We start from the raw sequence: 22,370 nt of genomic DNA, 5'->3' as shown, positions 1-22,370 counted from the left end.
AAATTATTTAGACAACATATACGTATAAGTTACCATATTGCACAAAAAAATCTTAAAAGATGTTTTTTCACTTTGTGTGATCCAAGATGGCTGCCTGAGAGAAGCCGTGAAAAAGCCATTCTCTGCTTCTTCCTCTTTGAGTAACATTGTAGAAGCGCAAGAGGAAACAGAGAAACTTTGAGTCTGAACTATCTATCCCTTACCGGCAGGTTTCTATCGCTGAAGCTTTCTCTTTACAAAGGACACCGATCTGTTCTGCTTAGCCGCTAAAAGTAGTGGCTATGGGAGATGCCGAAGTCAGTCTGAGCCCAGATCAGCGGCAAGCTCCCCTTCCCCTTCTTGCTGAAGAAGGGCTGCAGCTGCCTGTTTTGCTTGGGAGGAGAGCCTCGGCAGAAGGAAGCATCCAGGATAACTTTTATGACCCTGATCAAATGAAGATCTTTCTCGATGCAAGGAAGATGGCTTCTCTCGTGCTTAGTAGTGAGACAGTTCAAACGTTTAGTTATTAAAAGGGTATCTCTCAAGCAATATACTTCTATATTTGATAACCCAGCTTCAGGGATATTTTTTTTTCTTGGATTGCCCTCTTTAGCACGGTATTTTCCTTTGGTTGTATTTGAGATAATTGCTGTGGGATATTTCTGAGATGTTCTTTTCCTTTTTCAAGTGTTATGTTTTTGCTATATTGTTTTGAAATTTAAATGTAAGAGAGCTGTTTTTCAGGTCCATTAATAATTCAATCATAAGTATATAAATCATAAAGAAAAGCTTGAGTTAAAAAGATATACATTTAATAAGACAAACTAAGGAGCCCTTTTACTAAGCTGTGGTAACTGCTAGCTTATGTTTACTGTGGGATGCACTCAGAAGTCCGGCAATAATTTCCAAACATTTTTCTTGGAGGGGGCGGAGAGTGGGTGTTCCTGTGCTAATCAGCATAGCTACATTACTACATTCTGCTCAGGATTAGTATATGAACCCTTTCTGCGTACAAAATAAGTGTTGGTAAGTGCTTATGCGTTAATTTTTTAAAATTAACACATGGCCATTAATTTAAAAAAAAAAAGGAAAATTGGCCATTTTACTGCTGCAGTAAAAATGCCCTTAGAGTGTGGGAGAAACCTGCATAATGGTATGCTAAGGCCACTTTATACTACATCTTAATAAAAGGACCCTTATTTATAGCCTTATTTACACCAAATATCTCAAAATCATACAAATATATACATATCCAGATTCCCTGATAAATGTGTTTGAGAGTCTTATTCAAGTCAGACAGTTGGATGCATTTTGGCTGTAATTCTAAGATACCCAATTCCGAATATCTGTGTCTCTTCATAGAATTTCATTGCAGTCTTCTGTCCTAATTTATAATTTTATACACTATCAAAAACCACAGACATAAACAGATAACATAAACCCAGTGTCACTGTTTCATAGCACACATTACTTTCATGGTAATATTGATGTGTATGGTCAGTGTTCACAGCCGCATTCCATTTATTCCCTTTCAATCAAATCTACTATAATAAAACTCACCCTCAACGTTCTGAGGACACTGACGTCAGTGAAGCCAAGCCCTGACTTCCTTTAAAAAGGTTCGAAGGTTCGTGGTGGTGAAGCCACCAAAATCGCTCCGGGCCCCGCCCTCGAGGGCGGAGCAATGGCAGAACAACGAACGGGTTGGCAGGGAGGGAGGCGGAGGGGGGTGGGACATCGCTCAAGGCCCCGCCCTCGCGTCAAACGTCACGACATTGGGGGCGGAGCAATGGCAGAACAACGAAAGGGTTGGCCAGGGAGGGGGGGTGTTGGCGACAAAACGAAAACCTTGCTAGCGCCCGTTTCATTTGCTCTGAAACGGGCCTCTTTTACTAGTTATCAATAATCTACAATAATCCAATACATTTATTTTTACCTAGAAAGGTTAATAAACACAAGGAATTTTGTTTGAAATCATTGTTTTTGTATTTGTTTTCAGAGTTGTCTGTGCCCCTGATGCAGACGTGAACTGACACATGGCCACATCGGGCTTGTTTGAATAACATTTATTGTTACTGTACTGCTTTGGACTATGTCTTGAGATCCTATTCCTTTCGATGCTGCTTTGTTTTTTTGTTGGATTTTGCCTCAATTTTTTGCTCCTTTTATTCACTGACACTATTCTGACAGCAAGTACTGCTGAATATATGTATCAGCAGTGACTGCCGCTTGCTCTCTGGCGATATTCAGCCACTGTTACAATAGCTTTGCATTTCCAAGTTAAGATGACCCTTTTGCTGGCCTGACTTTCTGCGTAGCTATTTGGATAGTGACTGAACCTCGTGCTGTGGTCCATTCAGTGATGTCCACAGTAGCTTAGATTCAGAGTAATATGTTCTCTACTTTAATATTAAGAATATGGTGGTGTGTTTTGTGCCCATTCTCACAGCCACCGGGAGAAGCTGATTTGCTGTTAGAGGGAGTGCCTTCACCTTTGAGCGGGTCCTTTGTGCAGGAGCTGTTCCAGGCCCAGTACAGGTACAGACAATAAAGAAAAGCCCTTTCCCTCCTCAGAACCTTCAGAAATGATTACATCCAACTATTCTCAATAGCTCATATTCCAATACAGTTACACTTATTTAATGCTTACTATAGTAACCATAAATGTACTGTGAACAAACATCAAAATCGTTTATTAATCAAACATATCTGTTACAATATTTCTCCTAAAATAAATAAAATTCTTCACTTTTCACACATTCTCTTCTCAATCAAACCTCAATCATACACATTCACTCTGTTCCGTATAACCCTCAGTAAACCATTGCTCTTAACATTATACAAATAGTACAAATAGGCTGAAGTACTTTTTCTGTCAACACAATATCAGTGTAGATAGAAATTGCAAAACAGAGTATTCTCTAACACCTTAAATGTATAAGGGACATGGCACCTGCCAATCTATCATGGTTGGGATGTCAGTGTGACATGGCAAGCTCCAGCCTATCATGGATGGAATGTCAAGGGGACATGCCAAACTCTAGCCTATCATGGATGGGATATCGAGGGGACATGGCAAGCTCCAGCCTATCATGGTTGAGATGTCAAGGGGACATGGCAAGCTCCAGCCTATCATGGATGGGATAGTTCTTGTAATGCGCATACTTGGGTGTCAGAATTGTTAGACGCCATTGAGCAATAAGCTTGTTGAGATGGACAACCTGGAGTTGTTTTTTAAATAGATCACAAGCTGATCAAGCCTGACCCCTGATGACACCATAGTTCAAAACATGGGACTGTGTCGGGTTTCAACAGAACAGTGTAATTGATGTGTGGAAGGTGAAGTTTCTCTGTTCGAAGAATTTTGAGTTCTCGCGGGAGGTGGTAAAAATGAAAACGGTAACGGAATTCAAACATGCGTGGGATAAATATAAAGGAATCCTGTTCAGAAGGAATGGATCCTCAGGAGCTTAGCCGAGATTGGGTGGCAGAGCCAGTGGTGGGAGGCGGCGCTGGTGGTTGGGAGGCGGGGATAGTGCTGGGCAGACTTATACGGTCTGTGCCAGAGCTGGTAGTGGGAGGCGGGGCTGATGGTTGGGAGACGGGGATAGTGCTGGGCAGACTTTTACGGTCTGTGCCCTGAAGAGGACAGGTACAAATCAAGGTAGGGTATACACAAAAAGTAGCACATATGAGTTTATCTTGTTGGGCAGACTGGATGGACCATGCAGGTCTTTTTCTGCCGTCATCTACTATGTTGCTATGTTGATGAGCAATGGAAGGAAAGTGGAGATATTTTGTATAATTGATTATTGGAGATATACAGTGGACTGGTACTTATGGAAATGAAGGAGCAAGCAGAAGACAATCATGGAGGATAAGAAGAGTGATTATAATGGGATAACAACAGGAGTGATGGACAATGTATAATGAGTTAATTTAGATGTATGGACATTAGTTCTACGTTAGGTTGAGTACTTATGGCACTTATACATTTAAGGTGGTATAAAAATCAGTTCTGAGGATATTCTGTTTTGCAGTTTCTATTTACATTGATATTGTGTTGACAGAAAAAGTACTTCAGCCTATTTGTACTATTTGTATAATGTTAAGAGCAATGGTTTATTGAGGGTTATACGGAAGAGTGAATGTGTACGATTGAGGTTTGATTGACAAGAGCATGTGTGGAAAGTGAAGAATTTTATTTATTTTAGGAGGAATGTTGTAATAGATATGTTTGATTAATAAAGGATTTTGATGGTTTGTTTATAGTACATTTATGAATAATTATTACTATTAGCAACGTGCATGTACTACAGTATGTATTTTTTCTTTGTACTTTGTTTCAGGTCTTCCCTGACATGTCCTCATTGTCAAAAACAGAGCAACACCTTCGACCCATTTCTTTGTATATCTTTGCCAATCCCACTGCCTCATACACGGTAAGAACATACATGTGTAAATGAGCTTCACCCCTTTGCCTCTCACATAGCAAGAACATGCTGGGGTAATATGTTGCAGTTCCCACATTTCCCCTCCTCCCCCTCCCCCCCCAGCTCACCCTCATAAGAATGCAGTTGGATTGTACAGTGCAGTACAATGTGAATTTGAAAGTATGTTTTAACTGCACATCTTGTAATAAGTTTCAGATCTACTATGCAAGTGTTCTCAAGCTTTGAACTAACATTTGCACCTTCTTGTTTTTGTTTATGGAAAATATGTTTAGAGTTGAACAATCTTTTTTTTTTCCCTTTACCAGTTTAATCCCGCTCTTGAGAACACCCCTTTTAAACATGGCTTCTAGTACTTGAGTTTGTTTTCCGTAACACTAATGATGCCTGAGGCTAATACAGTAGAAATCCTAAAATAGCAAAATACTGTCAGCCATTAAATATTTGCCCAAAAAAAAAAGAACCAAAAATTCCACAAATCACAAGAACCAGAAAAACAAAAAACAAAAAAAAACAATGGGAATGACCAAACAGGAAAGAATGATCAACACAGAAATATTCTTTATTATAGTAAATATCTTGAAAGGTGCAGTTCATCCAGACTCAACACAGGCTATTCCCTCTCTCTTTGTGCCTTGCTCTTCTTCCTTTTCTATCATAAACTAGCCGTTAAGCCCGTTAAAACGGGCAAGATTTGTGTTTTGCCCAGCTGGTGGATGGACACACTTTTCAGCCTCTGGTTCTGAGTGATTTTGCTCTTGGTCCATTTGAACTTTGCGGGTGGCTTGAGTCTGTAGAATCACATCTGGCGGCCTTCAGATAACCTGTCCGTGGTACCCCATGAATTTACTTATTCCCTCCCTTCATCTCTCTCCTGTTTCCTCTGGAGTTCTCCTTTTCCAACAGAACAACATTTTTATTAAAAAAAATAAATAAAAAAAAGAAGGAAAGTGGCTTGGTGGAGAGCGTGGGACAGAGTATTAGTCGTCCCATTTGTGAGTTTATGGCAGCAGACAGTGGTAAGTCCGACTAAAGTTTGACTCAGAACTGCTTGGAGGGCTGCAAGCTCTACTTGGTGCAGAGGAGGGATCTTGACTCACTTCTTGGTACATGTTGTGCTGCAGGGGTGAATGGTGACTCCATGGAGGCATTCTGTCTGTGGGACCCGCTGGCCGGTGTCAGGACACTGCAGTTTGTGCAAGCCAGGAATCCCATGGTGCATGGAAGAAGCAGTTAGTGGCAGCACATCTTTGGATTTGGTGTAGCATCTGAATATGCCAGGGTCTTCAGGCTGTCCTGCGGGGCCGATGTGCAGTTTGATGCAGGAGCGCATGGGAACAAGCGCAATTTTGTCACTGCCGGCTGGCAGTGAGGAGCAGCCTCTCTTTATACACATTTAAATATATATATATATATATATTTTTTATACACACTTTTATCTATTTTATATGCCCAATGCATTAATATCCTTTGCATTGTCTGTTGTATAGTCTTTTAATATATACACACGTGTATCACATTCTATAGTTATGAATATTGGAGCATAATTCCATAATTTTCATTTTCTTTGGTAGTTCACACTTTATGTGGCATGTGTTTTAAGACTTAGTGTACCTGCATTATCAGTGATTTATATATTCAGTTATGTTCTTATGTAAACTCCTGACACAGGAATTGAGCACCAAAACACAGCCCGTGTCAGGTTGAAGAATATAAAGATTTGTCTCATTTTTTGAAGGCTCTTGGTGTTGTTGTTTATGGTTTATGTGGCTTGTGCTTTGACCCTCTCTGTGTTGAACACTTATGAGGGATGGCCTTCAAAAATTGGGACAATGTTTTAAATTATCTTGAAGACCAAGTTCACCAGGAACCACTTATGTTTGAAGACTTGGATGAAGCATCCTTGACAGAGAAATGGCATGATTTGATAGATTCAAAATGGGACTTTGTAAGATATGAATTGCATTATGCTACTCTCATACAGTACTGTAGAGTACAGCGAATACCAAGAGGACTCAGACTTCAGAAGGAGCTCCAGTTGTTCAGGGACAACAAAATGTTCCTGAACAAGTGATATGTCATCCTGAACAAATGCTGTCTTGATGTAATGAACTTGTTGACAAAAGCATCAAAGGATAAACTTGATGATTTGAAAGTTGACATAAGTGAGAGGACTGAAAATCTTAAAACAGAGGATCTGAACTATGAAACACACATGAATTAATCATGAATTGATTGTGACTGTTGGGCAGACTGTTCAGGTCTTTATCTTCTGTCACTTACTATGTTACTATATGATTTCCCTTAACCTTAAACTTGAAAAATTTAGGAACGAAATGAATACGAAAAATTTAAGTGTGATGAGAACACGGTCTATGTCCCACAAATGACAAGACGGATTTGGATAAGCTGGAGTGACAGCAACTCCAGTAGCTGGAACATAATGACAGATCTGGGTGGACTTCTACAGCGTCGGCTAAGAACATGGCCCTAATGGTTGGAGCCCGCTGGGCACTTTGGTTACGGGGTTGGGTTGCAGATGCGGCTTCTAAATCTAAGTTATGCTCACTTCCTTTTAAGGGTTCCATTCTCTTTGGTGAGGACTTAAATAAGTTGGTCCGCGGCCTTGGGGATGCTAAGGTACCGCGGTTACCAGAACTTCGTTCCAAGTCCAGTTCCCTGGGTGGCTCTTTGCGGGATTGTTTTCGGGAAGCTTAGCGATATAGACCAGGCAGATCGAGCGGAACGTCCAGAGGTCGGTTTTTTTCAACGGTCTTAGTCCTTTCGTGGGGGTCGCCGTGGGGGACAGGACTCTTCGACAGGGGGTGTCGTTCCCACATGGTCCTCTCAATGAAGGTGTGGGGGTCCAGCCTCTGGTGCGAGTGGGCGCTCGGCTGAGTCAAATTTTCCAGAGGTGGGCGCAGATCATGTCAGACCAGTGGGTCTTAGAAGTCATACGCGACGGTTATGCTCTGGAGTTTGACAGATCTCCTCCCGAGTTCTTTCGGGAGTCGCCCTGTCGCTCTCGATGCAAGGTATGAGCGGTTTGAGACACCTTGCGTCGGCTGATCGACTTGGGCGCAGTGGTGCCCGTTCCTCTGAGAGAAAGGGGGATGGGTTGCTATTCTATTTATTTCATGGTTCCCAAGAAGGAGGGTTCCTTCTGGCCCATCTTGGATCTCAAAAGGGTCAATGGGACTCTGAAGGTTCCCTCCTTTCGCATGGAAACGTTGCACTCCGTCATTGTGGCTGATCGGAAAGGGGAATTCCTCAGTTCTCTAGATTTGACGGAGGCCTATCTACACATTCCCATCTGCTTGGCTCATCAGCACTTTCTCCGATTTGCTGTCATAGGGAAACATTTTCAGTTTTGTGCCCTGCCGTTCGGTTTGGCTACTGCGTCTTGAACCTTTTCCAAAGTGATGGTAGTCATGGTGGCAGCACTGCAGAAGCAGGGAATTTTAGTCCATTCCTACCTCGACGATTGGTTGATTCGAGGCAAGTCAAGATTGGAGAGCGAGGCAGTAATGGCTCATGTAGTGAGTTTCCTGCAGTCTCTGGGCTGGGTGGTCAATCCAGCCAAAAGTCATCTGATTCCATCTCAGTCTCTGCAGTATCTGGGGGTGCATTTCGACATAGGTTTCAGGCGAGTTTTCATGATCCTGGCCCGGATTTCCAAGCTGCAGGAGCAGGTTCGGCTTCTGTGTGCAGAGTGGGCTCCCTCAGCGCGCTCCTATCTTCAGGTACTGGGGATGATGATAAACATAGTAAACATAGTAGATGACGGCAGAAAAAGACCTGCACGGTCCATCCAGTCTTCCCAAGAAGATAAATTCATATGTGCTACTTTTTTATTTGTACTGTCCTCTTTAGTGCACAGACCGTATAAGTCTGGCCAGCCCTATCCCCGCCTCCCAACCACCAACCCCGCCTCCCTCCACCAGCTCTGGCACAGACCATATAAGTCTGCCCAGCACTATCCTCGCCTCCCAACTACCAGTCCCGCCTCCCACCACCAGCTGTGGCACAGACTGTATAAGTCTGCCCAGCACTATCCCCGCCGCCCAACCACCAGCCCCGGCACAGACTGTATAAGTCTGCCCAGCACTAGCCCCGCCTCCCAACCACCAGTTCTGCCACACATTCTAGGCTAAGCTCCTGAGGATCCATTCCTTCTGCACAGGATTCCTTTATGTTTATCCCATGCATGTTTGAATTCCATTACCGTTTTCATCTCCACTGCCTCCCGCGGGAGGGCATTCCAAGTATCCACCACCCTCTCCGTGAAAAAATACTTCCTGACATTCTTCTTGAGTCTGCCCCCCTTCAATCTCAATGCCAATGATGGCTTCGATAGAGGTAGTTCCTTGGGCAAGGGCTCACATGTGGCATTGCAGTCTTCTCTTCTGGATTGGTGGCCCCCCCAAGTGCTGGAGTTGGAGGAATGGTTGCCTCTGTCAGTAGCTCCCCGCCTCAGTCTCCGGTGGTAGCTTCACACGCTGAATCTGGTAAAGGGCATGCCTTTGGAACCTCTGGAGTGGATTGTTTTGACCATGGATGCGAGTTTGGGAGGCTGGGGGACTCCTTGCCTTGGGCAGGTAGCTCAAGGTCGTTGGTCGGTGGAGGAAGATCGGTGGTCCATCAGTCGCTTGGAGACGTGGGCGATTCGGCTAGCCTTGCAGGTCTTCCAGTCTCTACTGGCCGGCAAAGCAGTCAGAGTTCTCTCCGACAACGCCACGGCTGTAGCCTTATGTCAATTGGCAGGGGGGCACAAAGAGTTGAGCGGTTGCCGAGGAGGTGGCGGAGCTAATTGCTGGGCAGAAGTTCATCTTCAGGATCTCTCGGTGGGACACGTGGCCGGCTCGGACAACGTGAGGGTGGACTTTCTAAGCAGACACACGTTGGATCCCAGAGAGTGGTCTCTTCATCGTCCGGTATTCGATCACGTTGTGTTGAAATGGGGTCTCCCAGTTCTGGATCTCATGGCTACGGCTGACAACGCTCAGGTTCCACGCTTCTTCAGTCAAAGGAGGGATCCTTGGTCCGAAGTTCTCGATGCATTGGTTCTTCTGTGGCCCACTCAGGAGTTGCTTTACTTGTATCCGCCTTGGCCTCTGGTGGGTCGGGTGTTGCATTGAATCGAGCGACACCCTGGCCTGGTGATCTTGGTGGCTTCAAATTGGCCACGTCATCCGTGGAATGCGGATCTGGTACGTCTGGCGGTAGAGGAGCCATTGCTTTGGGGGAGTCGGTAAGGTTGTTTCAGGGTCCAATTGAAATGCTCGACCCCTCTCCGTTGTCGCTTACGGCTTGGCTCTTGAAAGGAGCAGATTAAAGAAGAAGGGTTTCTCTTCCTGAGTAATTGATACTATGTTGCGGTCACGTAAGAGGTTTATGTCGTTGGTTTATGTTCGTGTGTGGCTAATTTTTGAGCATTGGTGTCAAGATCGGTCATTTCTTCCTTTCCGTGTTTCGGTCGCAGAAGTGCTAGAAATTTTGCAGGATGGTCTTGATAGAGGTCTTTTGCTGTCTTCTTTGAAGGTGCAGGTAGCGGCTTTGGCCTGTTACAGGGGCAAGATTCAGGCAATGTCTTTAGCTGCTGATATGAAGAATTTGCCTTTTTCAATGCTGGTCTCTTTTGGGCCAGATTATTTTTTGACATTGGAATAGTTAAGTGCAACATGCCGTTGGCGTTTGGCCTGCTCAAGCACAATTCCGTTTTCAGTTGTGTTCCCATGTACAGGGTTCTGGTTCTGTTTTTCTGTTCTGTGTTCTTTCTCTGCTTTGTTACTGGTATATGGCTAGTTGAGTCTCTGCACAGGTTACTTATACAGTGTTCAAAGCTCAGTGTTCTCAGTCTCCCTCTGCTGGTAGGTGTGCATAACCCAAGCGTCTTGATCAGTCTGGAGGATCTAGAGGAAAGAAAATTAGCAGGTAAGGCCTAATTTCACCTTGTCTCACAAAGAGAAGTCTATTGCGTCCAGAGAACTAGAGACAGTTAAATTAGGTCTGCAACAAACACTGGATTATTTCACTGGATGGTCTACATAAATGGTGGCTAGCCTAAATTTAATACAGGCTCCACTGAGTTTAATGCCAGCTCCATCACACATGTGTTTAGCTGTAGTTTTGCAGATGGCACAGTGAGTTTGAAAATTGTCCTTACCAAGGACACACAAAGTTAGTAGGATATAGTCTCCTTCTCTTGACACATGATAAAACAGGTTTCTGCATTTCTCCTCTTAGCTTTTGTTAGTGAAACATGAATGGTTACAGGAAATTGTAAGTATATGTGATGCTTTATAAGAAAAGTAAATGAATGATTTTGAAGAATGTACTTGTAGAATGATTTACATTACTGTGCTGTTAGAGTAGATTCACGCGAGGTGCACAAGGAGATAATGATTTGCCCAAGGATGTTTACATATGGCAGAGTTAGAATGCGAGCCAAAGGGAGCCAGGAGTGGGGTGCTGTGTAGCGCTAGATGTGCACTGAGGAGAACCAGAAGTTGGGTATAGTGATTGTGAGCTGGGGAGATCAAGAACGGGACGTGATATAGTGCTGATGGGTGTTCAAGGGACAGCCAGGAGCAGGACAAGATGAATTACAGAGACAACCAGAAGCAGGATGTGCTGCAGTATTGAGGGGTTTGCAGGGGACAGCCAGAAGCGGGACTTGATACAGTATTAAGGGGTGCATAGGGGATATCCAAAAGTGGGATGTGATGTAGTATTGAAGGGTGTACAGGGGACAGCCAGAAGCAGGTCAAGATGCTGTATTGAGTTGTACACAGGGGACAGCCAGGAAAGGGATGTGAGGTAGTATTGAAGGGTGCGCAGAGAACAGCAAAAAGCAGGACACGATGCATTGCTGGCTGCGCAGGGGACAGCTAGAAGCTGGATGTGATGCAATATTGAGAGTTGTGCAGGGGACATCCAGAAGCGGGACGTGGTGCAGGATCAAGGGTGCGCAGGGGACAGCCAGAAGCAGGATGTGATGCAGGAGCATGAGTTCTGAACTGGAAAGCAGCAGAACTTACTTTTTCCTTTTAGTTTCCTGTGGATCTCCGGTGGTTCAATAGCAATGTGCACATCCTGACTCACTAAATCTGTTGCACTCCTCTTTTCTTCTGTTCTTGTTTTTCTTCAGGCCTTTATTTGTCACGGTTGTGTACCAGGGAAAGTTCTCACACTGCATGCGCATCGGTGTAGCAGTGCCCCTCTCAGGAACAGTAGCCAGGCTTCGAGAAGCTGTATCAGCGGAGACAAAAATTCCTATAGATCAGGTAACACGCTCTATGGGGTGCACTTTTAGCTACCCCAAATCTCTTACTGAATCTAATCTAATCTTTGCATTTATATCCTACCTTATCCCAGAAGGTCTAAGGCGAGTTACACAATCCAGACAAGCACCGGGAATTGCAATAAAATTAAAATTTATAGTAAAACTCAATCTGTATCATGAGTGAGGACTGAAAAGTGAGGATCTTGTGCTGAAATTTTATAATAGTTTCACCTTATTATATGTTAGTTTTAGCATAGCAGTGGGTGTCTGCTAGGCTTCCTTTGCAGGCTGCCCACCAGTTGGCTGTTTGCTTCGTGTGTGTGAAGTATATGATCAGTGATGTGCTTGGGGTAGGCTCAAGGGGGCAGTAGTGAGTTTTTTTTGGACTCTGTTTTATCCAGAGAAGCTTATGAGTTTTCTACTGTTGATGCATGTTGTGGTTGGGTAGAGAGATGTGTCTGTCCACCTTCGGAAGTGGCTTGAGAGGTGGATCTGAAATTTGGGAGCACAAGAGGGGTTTACAGATAAAATTTTAGTACTTTGGTGCCTGGTGATAATTAGTGAGTGTGGTGTGGGAAAGAGGTGTATCGTGGAGATTGAAGGGGGGGCTGTTATGCAACACTTTAGAGTCTTTGCTTCTACTTCTTTCCTTTCTCTTTCTCAGATAGTATTAACTGAAATGTATTTTGATGGCTTTCACCGCTCCTTCAGTGACACAGATGACTTGGACACTCTGCATGAAAGTGATTGTATCTTTGCCTTTGAAACTCCTGAAATATTTCGACCAGAAGGGATCCTCAGTCAGAGAGGTGAGGGATTTTTATTCTCTCAGGTTTTGGTGGTTGAAAATTATACTTCTCTTGAAGGTATGAGGCCAGACTTCATGTTTCTGTCAGGTTTTACTGGCCTGGAACTGGTTCACATTATCCTTTAGTTATAACAGGAAAAGGTCAATAAAACACCCCAATAGGGAAATTGGGCTTTTCTGGTTATAACCAGTAAACCCTGAAACACTTGAGCATTATCCTGCTTCTGTCATAATGCTGGGTGATATCAGAGGAGGACCAGCCTCTTTTCCTTTGCAGCTTTGCTGAATTTGAGGCCATAGCTGTCCTCCTTACCTTATAGAGTAACAGGCAGTTGCCCTGAACCGAAGGAGATAGCTGTGGCTTTACCACACATGAATTATTGGCTCAGTCTTGCAGACCTTTGGTACTGAGATCTTTACAATTTATAACATCAAACATATAACCGGCGAGTGACCGACTCACTCACAAATGCGCAGTAGAGACTTCCCTCTCTGTCCCGCCCCCGCGTCAATACGTGATGACGAGGGCGGGACAGAGAGGGAAACTGCGCCGCCAAGGTTGATACCGCACCTGCCCACCCGAGGTCACCGCTACCGTTACCCCCCCCTCCCCCCCACACACACACCCGGCCCGGGCCCTCTCTCCGCTACTAAACTTACACATCCATTCGCCGGAACGCAGCATGCACATCAGCTGAGCTGCCATCGGCCTTCATTCCCTGCCTGTGTCCCGCCCTCGCTGACGTTACGTCACAGGAGGGTGGGACACAGGCAGAGAAGGAAGGGCCGACGGCAGCTCAGCTGATGTGCGTGCTGCGTTCCGGCGAATGGATGTGTAAGTTTAGTAGCGGAGAGAGAGAGGGCCCGGGCCGGGTGGAGGGATGGCGGTGACTCCGGGGGGGGGGGGGGGGGGGGGACAGTAGCGGTGGCGACCTCGCGGGGGGGGGGGGGGGGGGGAAGGAAGGAAAGAAAACCCCAATACCAGCCCGTTTTTACGGGCTCAACTGCTAGTATAGGATAAATCTCCCACCTGCTTAGAAGAAATCTGAAAATATCTTTTCCCACCAAACTGTCTTGACCAGAGCCAAGCTCACAGAATTGTCTAAGTCTTTATACTCAATTTTGCAAAGATAAACTGCATGCAAAGGCAGGTTAAGAAAAAAAAAAAAAAAAAGGTTTGTTACCAGAGGATTTTAAATGTAATATTAAAACATAAGAATAGCCATACTAGGGCAGACCGATGGTCCATCTAGCCCAGTGTCCTGCTTACAACAGTGGCCAATCCAGGTATGTGGCACATCTGAAATAGTACAAGATTCTATGCTACTGATCCAGGGGCAAGTAATGGCTTCCCCATGTCTGTCTCAATAGCACAATATGGACTTTTCCTCTGGGAATTTGTCCAGACCTTTTTTTAAACAAAGATATTCTAACTGCTCTTACCACATGCTCTGGTAACAAGTTTGAAAGCTTAACTATTTGTTGAGTGAAAAAATATTTCCTCCGATTCTTTTAAAAAAATATCATCATGCAGCTTCATTGAGTGTCATGTTTTATAGCTCCTAGAAATGAGATGAAGATGGCCTTCACTGTTTTGCTGGTTCAGAAAGTGTGGATGTGAGTATGGAAGTTTTTGTGATGCAGTTGTGCTTTGGTGGGGAATGGAGAGTATGAGTATATATGGGGGAGGTACAGGTAGGGTATCTGTGGAGACATCTGTCTCTGCATCTCTGTGGGTCAGGTGGGTGTGGTGTTTGGAAGCTTAAGAGTGGATTGAAAAAAAAACCCCTGAGGATAGGGTGAGGAAGTCAGGACAGGGATGTATGACTGCAAAGTGATTCATGTGCGAAAGAGGAACCTGAAATACAGCTACGTGATGCAAGGTTCCACATCACCGACCGAGAAAGGGATCTAGGTGTCTTCGTTGATGATACGTTGAAACCCTCTGCTCAGTGTGTGGCGACGACTAAGAAAGCAAATAGAATGTTAGGTATTATTAGGAAAGAAATGGAAAACAAAAATGAGGATGTTATAATGCCGTTGTATTGCTCCATGGTGTGACCGCACCTCGCATATTGTGTTTAATTCTGGTCACCGCATCTCAAAAAGATATAGTGGAATTAGAAAAGGTAGTGATAAAGGGGATGGGTATCATCGAACTGTGGAAACAGGATGGGCCTGATCCGGGTTATGGATCCTACCTCTGGCCTTGGCACAGGGGTTGGGCAGGAGCTGTGGGTATGAGCTATTTCCATCTCCAACCTCATTTTCTGCAGCTGGAATTCCCGCTCACGTTCTACATGCTGCTGCTGGAATTCACGCTGTTCATGTCGCTATTGATCTAGCTGCTGTTGCTCTTCCTGTTCCTCTCGTCGCTGTTGCTCTTCCTTTTCCTCTAGCTGCTGTTGGTACAGTTGCTGTCGCTCTACCTGTAGATCTGATGGATTTCAGCAGACGTGGCATCCGGCCCTGCCAACTCGCAGACCTCTGCCCACAAAGAGTGTGGTGTCCCCCCAGGAGAACTCTGTGCAGGCAGGTCATGCAGCTCCTCCTTACTGAGGTCATCCCGGTTGCTGTTGTGTTAGGACAGGCACATCCGGTGTCTGATAGCAACTGTCGGTCCCCATCAGCATGCTGCTGTTATAACACTACCAAAAAAACCTGAGTGGGGTAGGGACCCTCTTAACTGCTGCACTTGTTCACTGTACTGTGTCTAGAGGTTACAGATTTAAAAAACTCTGAACGACTCAGTGGATGGTTACCCTCACGCCACATACTGAGCCTGACAATCCCACCGCGCTGCCACAAAAAAAAGAATGAAGTCTGTCACGGAACGCCTAGAGCTCATCTGGGGCTAACCCTTCGGCCACCTAGAGGGTCTGTCCCAGCACTGTTCAGGCCCTCTAACACCTGTGCACATGCTCTACTCTGGCATACCCTTCCTTCCACCTGCTGGGTTACACTTGCCTCTGGGCTAGTCTCCCACTGTCAGGTTATTTCCTGGTGATTTCTAAGACACTGGGGCCACTCTTTCAGGGACCCCTCAGTTCCTGGAAAACACCCACAGACCCATCACATACTCCACCAGGATTCTTAAATCAGTCCATGACAGCAGAGCTAATAGACTATAGGTTTATTATCACAGAACTTGAACAGTGAACAGAAAAAGGTGAAATTAGCAAACAATAAGAGGTAACTGAATAAGGATCAATATTAAAACTGTCTAAACACTTTGTCACTACCTGGGTAGCACCTGGCGAGTTCAGAAAATTAACAGTTCACAAGCCTTGAACAGGGTCTCATGACAGATGTTTACCTCTGTGCTCCCATACTGAGACTAAAGATGACCTCAGTGCTTAGGAAAAAAAACTGTCACTTCTGTAGTAGCTTCTCAAAAAAAGCTGTCACCATCTTGTGGTTAAACAAAGGAAATGCACATCATAAAAAATAGCTATACAATTTACAAGCTTGGAGCTGGGATCTGCACCCAATTTTGGGTACAAGGAATTACTCCAGCTAAAATCTGGTGTAAATCCTTGCATCTAAATTAGGCGCGGTTCTGTTGTATTCTGTAACATTGTGTGCAAATTCTGGTAATGCCCCTGACCCGCCCTTGCCCCTCCTTTTTTGGATCACATGTAAATATTTGTGTGTGTAAATTCAAATTGTTGCCAGATAGTGCCAATAATTGCTAGCGCCCAGTTGGTGCTAATTGTCTCATTCAATTAAATTGCATGTGCAAATTGACTGCACACTCAAATGTGTATGCACAGTATTGAGCTCCATATATAGAATTTACTAGATAATGATTTAAGTGTCCAAAATTAGCTGATTGGCCCTTCATGGTGCATTCCCCCCTGCCCCAGATTACATTGTGGAAAGCTGTCAAGAGAGCAACCTGGAAACAGTCTGTCCATGACTTTGTGTTTCTTTCCTTTCCAATGTAGGAATCTGTGTGAACAATAATCAGAATCCTTTGTCCCAGAGTGCTGAGCTTCTGCACATGTCTCCCTGCATCCGGAAGCAAGAACTCTTCAACAGACCGGTGGCCAGAGAAAGGATAATCCTGTTGGTGTGTAACCGATCCTGCACTGGCCACCAGGGGAAAAGGTAAGATACGGACCCTCAGATTAAGATGCCCGAGCCTAACCATCTTTTTCTTGGTCATTCACACTTTGGTTGTATCATCATCGTATTTACTCTTTCCGTGAACACATTCTTCCAGGCTTTGCTTACTGTGGTTTAGCTATAGCACTTGCCCAAAGTCATTCTTGGCTCAATCATGCTTACTTTTGGCTTCCTCTCTTTCTCTTTCCCTTTCTTATCCTGAAAGTCTTTTCCTGGATGATAGAAATACCCTCATTGATTGAGGGCTGAAAGGAGTGTCTTCAGGATTGCACCTTGCAGCTCTACTGTGCCCTAGACAGTGACCTATGCCTTATCTAGCAGCTATCCTCCTCCTCCTCCAAGCGTACAAGTCTGCTGCTTATGTGGTACGACTGAACTCTGAGGGACTGGAGACTGGATTACGGGTTACCAACTTCTGATAGGCAGAAATAGGAACATGCTTCACCTGTGTCATAGTACTGCAGAAAGTCATGGAGTTAAGATTGAAACACATTACTGAGGTTGAGCCATCAGGCCAGAACCTGGAGCATGGCTCAGAGGATCAGAAACTGAGACATAGGTGACCTGCATATCAGTGCTTGGTTAAATACAGGGCTGGAGGCTGGAACACAGGTCACCTGTACTGCTTTACTGCAAGTAAGCCAGAGTCTGTGCTTACACTTATACTCTGCAGTGTCAGAACTACAAGGCCTGAAATTGGAATGGGGCATACCTAAGCTGAGTGTCGAAGTCACAAGGGTTAAGACCTCTGTCACAGCAAACAAACCTTTTCCGGAGACTCAGACAAACCTTTTCCGGTGACAGGAAGGTGGTAGAACTAGAGGACATGAATTGAGGTTAAAGGGGGCAGACTCTGTCAGGAAGTATTTTTTCACGGAAAGGGTGGTAGATATGTGGAATGCCCTCCCGCAGGAGGTGGTGGAGATGAAAACGGTAATGGAATTTAAACGTGCGTGAGATAAACACAAAGGAATCCTGTTTAGAAGGAATGGATCTATGGAATGTTAGTGGATATTTATGGGCTTCAGTGTATATTTTAAGGGGCTTCGATGTTAGCTTCAGAACTTTTAGTACAAGAACAGTACTGGGCAGACTTCTACGGTCTGTGCCCTGAGAATGACAAGGACAAATCAAACTCTGGTATAAAGTATCACATACCATGTAAAATGAGTTTATCTTGTTGGGCAGACTGGATGGACTGTTCAGGTCTTTATCTGCTGTCATTTACTATGTTACAGCACTGTGGCTGAGTGAAACCTGGAGTGCAGTCTTAGCAATTGCGGGGCCCTGTGCAGACCAGTTCGATGGGGCCCCTTGCCCAGCCCTGCCCCCATTGATTCACTTCTACCCTCTATACTCGCCATCCTCTTCTCACTCATCTCCCTTGAGAACCCTGATGGTTTCTCCCACATGTTTCTGCCATACCAAATATCTCCCCTCTCTCTTCCTTCCTACACTCTTCTACCCCAACATTTCCTCTCTCTTATTCTCCACTGACATTTGTAGCCCATCCCCCTGGCCTGCCCACCCCCTCTCTCCTCTAAGATTTTGGCAAACAGCGGAACCAATGCCACTGGTCTATAATTTCAGACCTGAGATTTTGGCCCAGTAGAAGTTTTCAAGATTGGAGTTAAGATAATGTGACCTAGATAGCTGGGATATTACCCCTGAGCAAACCAGAAATTAAGCCAGGTCATCAACCATGTTAGAAATGTTTCTGAGGAAGATTTAAAAATATATGAAGGACAGATGTCCAGGGAACACTGAGAAAATGAATATTTCAACAGTAAACCCTCTAGTTTCTTCTATGTCTGTCTCCTTAAAAAATGTCCATGTGCTATTGCCAGGAACACTCGAATTTGCTGACATCAAAGAGCTAGAACAATCCATAACTTATCCATAGAAATATTAGATAAAGTAGAACATATTTTGACAATTTTAGATTAAAAATTCTGCTAATTCCTGAGCTGATGGTTTAATTTCCTTTTGAGACTGAGTCACTTTCTCTGTATGTAACAACATATCAGGTATATTAAAAAGCATCCTTGTATTCATACCCTCTGAATCTACTAATTTAGAATACTGTTGTTTTTAGTAGATTTCAGGAAATTTTTATAGATTTTAATTTGTTCTTTCTAAATCTGCTTATCCTTAGGTAATTTACTTTTGAACCAAATACATTCCAGTTGTCAGCAGGATCTTTTTAATAAAAGTAGAAACATAGAATCATGACTGCAGATAAGGGCCAAATGGCCCATCCATTCTGCCCTTCCTCAGTTACCACTAACTCCTCCTTTCCTAAGGGATCCCACCACTGTGGCTGTCCCTCGCTTTCTTAAATTCCGACACAGTCCTAGTCTCCACGACTTCCACTGGGAGGCCATTTCACGCATCCACCACTCTTTCTGTGAAAAAGTATATTTTTTAGATTCCTCCTATGCCTATTTCCTCTTAACTTCATCCTATGCCCTCTCATTCCAGAGTTTTCCTCGATTTGGAAAAGACTCACCTCCTGTATATTAGTGCCACTGAGTTATTTAAACATCTCTATCATATCCCCTCTCTCCTAGTGAATACATGTTGAGGTCCATAAGCCCGTTCCTATATGTTTTATGACAGAGAGCATTTACCAATTTGGTAGCTGCCCTCTGGCCAACTGCATCCTGTTTATATCTTTCCGTAGGTGCGGTCTCTGGAATTGCACTCAGTACTCCAAATGGGGCCTCACCAGAGACTTGTACAAGGGCACTATCACCTCTTTTTTTTTTTTTTTTCCTGCTGGGTCATCCCTCTCCTTATGCAGCCAAGCATCCTTCTGGCTTTGACCATCACCTTTTCTACCTGCTTGGCAACCTTAAGGTCTTCGGACACAATCACCCCCAAGTCCCACTATTCTTTCGTACACAGAATCACTTCACCCCCTATACTGTACTGTTTCCTTGGATTATTGTAACCCAATTGCATGACCCTACATTTCTTATCATTAAATCTTATTTGCCAATTTTCAGTCCATTCTTCAGACTGTTAGATCCTGCCTCATGCCATCCACACCCTCTGGGGTGTCCACCCTATTACAGAGTTTGGTATCATCTGCAAAGAGACAAACCTTACCAGACAGCCCTTCTGCAATATCACTCACAAAGATTTTAAAAAGGGCTGGCCTGAGGACCAATCCCTGCAGTACACCACTGATAACATCCCTTTCCTCAGAACAAGCTCCATTTACCACTACCCTCTGTCTCCTCCCATTTAACCAGTTTTTGACCCAGTTAGTCACTTTAGTCCCATACCATGGGCACTCAATTTATATATCAGTCGCCTGTGCGGAACCATGTCAAAGGCTTTGCTAAAATCCAAGTACACCACATCTAGTGTTCCTCCACGTCCAACTGTTTGGTCACCCAGTCAAAGAAATCAATCAGATTTGTCTGACATGACCTGTCTTGGGTCCTGCAGTCCATTCGATTCGAGAAACCTATTTGTATCTGTGGATAAAAAGAAGTGAAGAGGCCTACCAAAGTCCTAACCCTGTTTTTTCCTTCACCTGTTTTGTAAGTTACTGGAAGCAGGTAGTTCCTTATTAAATGAAGGAGCAGTTCTAACTCTTTTTCAAAGGGACAACAGCACCTAACACCACACCACACTGCCTATTCCCATAGAATAGCAGGCTCGCTGTTAACTTTTTACAAAGAGCTATCTAAATTTTTCCAAAAGGTTGTGCTATCAGGCTTTCTCCTGGAATAATAAATTTGCTTAAACGCCTTAGTTTTAACTTTCTGAGATAGAAGTTTCCAATATAAAGTAAATTCTATTTTTGAATGGTTGGACCAGATTATGGGGCTCCAATTCCAAACTCTGATTTGCCAAAACTTCAATGGAACATTTGTAAACGAATAGGTTTAATTGATGACCTTTGTGCGTGGGCAGCAAGCGGGTTTGACAAATTTAATTGAATTCAGAAAAGGAAATAGTGAAGAAGTGGCATTATCCTTCTATTGATCCAGATGTAAATTAATATCACCTATTAAAAGTCAAAAGTTAATATTTAAAACTTAATTTGTCATAAACTCATAAAAAACAGACTCCACATTAGACCAATTACCTGGAGGGCGATAAAATAGGATACATTGCAGCATCCCTTCGTACATTGTGTCCAGAGTGGAATCTTAATTTAGTCCTTCGGGCCTCCTTTTGATCCACTTTGGAATGCGTCCTTGGAAGATCTTATGTTAGACAGCATTCTTGGCTGTTGCATCGGCACATAGGGTTTTGGAGCTTCGGCTTTCTCTTGTCGGGATTCCTTTCTCAATTTTTCAGAGGCAGGGATCTCCCTGCGCATGGTTCCTTCCTTTCTTCCAAAAGTAGTATCAGCATTTCATCTCGACCAATCTGTGGAGCTTTTGTCCTTTCGCAGAGAGGACGAAGAGGCTCAGTATTCTTCCTTGATGCTTCTCTATGTGCATAGAGTTCTCATTAGATATCTGGAAGTCATGAACGAGTTTCGCAAATCGGACAGACTGCGCTTTTTGGTAAGTAGAGGCTTGGCCTTATGGCTTCCAAGCCCACAATTGCTAGTTGGCTGAAGGAGACTATCGTGTCAGCTTATTTGCTTGCAGGGAAACAGGCTTCTCATGCCTTGTGGTCTCATTCTACAAAGGCATACAGAGACATCCTGGTTGTAGATTACCTTACTGTCTCTGGTGGATATTTGCAAGGTGGCAACGTGGTTGACACTGCATACCTTTGCCAAGCACTACAGTGTGGATATGGTGGCTCGCTTGGAAGCCAGTTAGGGGGCTTCAGTCCTTAGGGTTATGGCAGTGGCAGGATCCCACCACTCTAGGGATTGCTTTTATTCATCCCACAGGATCTGGAATTAGTGGGAAGCTACGTAATAGAAAGAGAAATTAGGTCTTACCGGATAAGTTTCTTTCTATTAGTCCTTCCTACTCTTCCAGAGGGCCCGCCTGAGGTTTCTGAGATCTTTAGTCAGTGCAAAGTAATGGATGCTTCCTGCATATCTCTTGTTCTTTACAAGGTGTCCAGAGATGAGAGAGGTCCACATATGTTTGCTTGTCTGGCTAGTATTAGTATTACTTCTTGTCTGCGTAAATACTGAGGAGCTGGAGTGGATGCCAAGAGAGATGTCTCAGCTCAGTTTTTCCATTCTCTGTCTCTACCTGCTGGTTGATGGACAGATCTATCCCCACAGGTTCTGGAATAGTAGGAAGGTCTAATAAAATTATCAGGTAAGACCTAGTTTCTCCTTTGATGAAGAATGCTGTAACGATTAGTGCAAGGGATAAATTGGAAGACTTACATGGCCACATCCTCTGCAGTCTTGTTTTGTTGGTTATGTAAAGACCATTTTAACCAGTTTTACTCCTACTCCTAGATTTGGGCAGCCATTTGCATTGCTTCTGGAGAAGGGGATCAATTGGGAAGTGCTGCAGAAAGAAATCCTGGAAAAACTACAGTGTGTTCTTCGACCTAATGTTTGTCTGCAGGTAGGTGTCTGAATGGAATATTGTTTCCTGTTGTGGGGCTGGGGACTTCTGATCTTCGCCTTTCATTTGTTTCAGTGTTGAAAGGTGTGAGTGGGGAGGATAATTCTTGATAGCATATGGTACTCTAAGTTAGGCTTGGCTTGGATCTCTTTCAGGGAGAGAAAACTAACAACTTATAGCAGCAGCTTCAGAGAGCATTTTCCATCTCACAG

At 44.2% G+C, this 22,370-nt stretch overlaps 1 protein-coding gene across 1 annotated transcript in view; it reads left to right on the top strand.

Moving 5' to 3' along the window:
- USP31 (ubiquitin specific peptidase 31) overlaps positions 1–22,370 on the top strand; it is a 91,511-nt gene that overhangs the window by 23,416 nt on the left and 45,725 nt on the right. Inside the window, exons 3-8 of the mRNA XM_030211249.1 lie at positions 2,429–2,517; positions 4,329–4,421; positions 11,581–11,716; positions 12,380–12,524; positions 16,471–16,633; positions 22,047–22,158. Coding sequence (XP_030067109.1) covers positions 2,429–2,517; positions 4,329–4,421; positions 11,581–11,716; positions 12,380–12,524; positions 16,471–16,633; positions 22,047–22,158 — 738 coding nt within the window. The remainder of the gene's footprint in view (positions 1–2,428; positions 2,518–4,328; positions 4,422–11,580; positions 11,717–12,379; positions 12,525–16,470; positions 16,634–22,046; positions 22,159–22,370) is intronic.

This window comes from Microcaecilia unicolor, chromosome 8, assembly GCF_901765095.1.
Source record: "Microcaecilia unicolor chromosome 8, aMicUni1.1, whole genome shotgun sequence".
Taxonomy (NCBI): Eukaryota; Metazoa; Chordata; class Amphibia; order Gymnophiona; family Siphonopidae; genus Microcaecilia; species Microcaecilia unicolor.
This window is presented reverse-complemented; position numbering and strand designations above follow the sequence as displayed.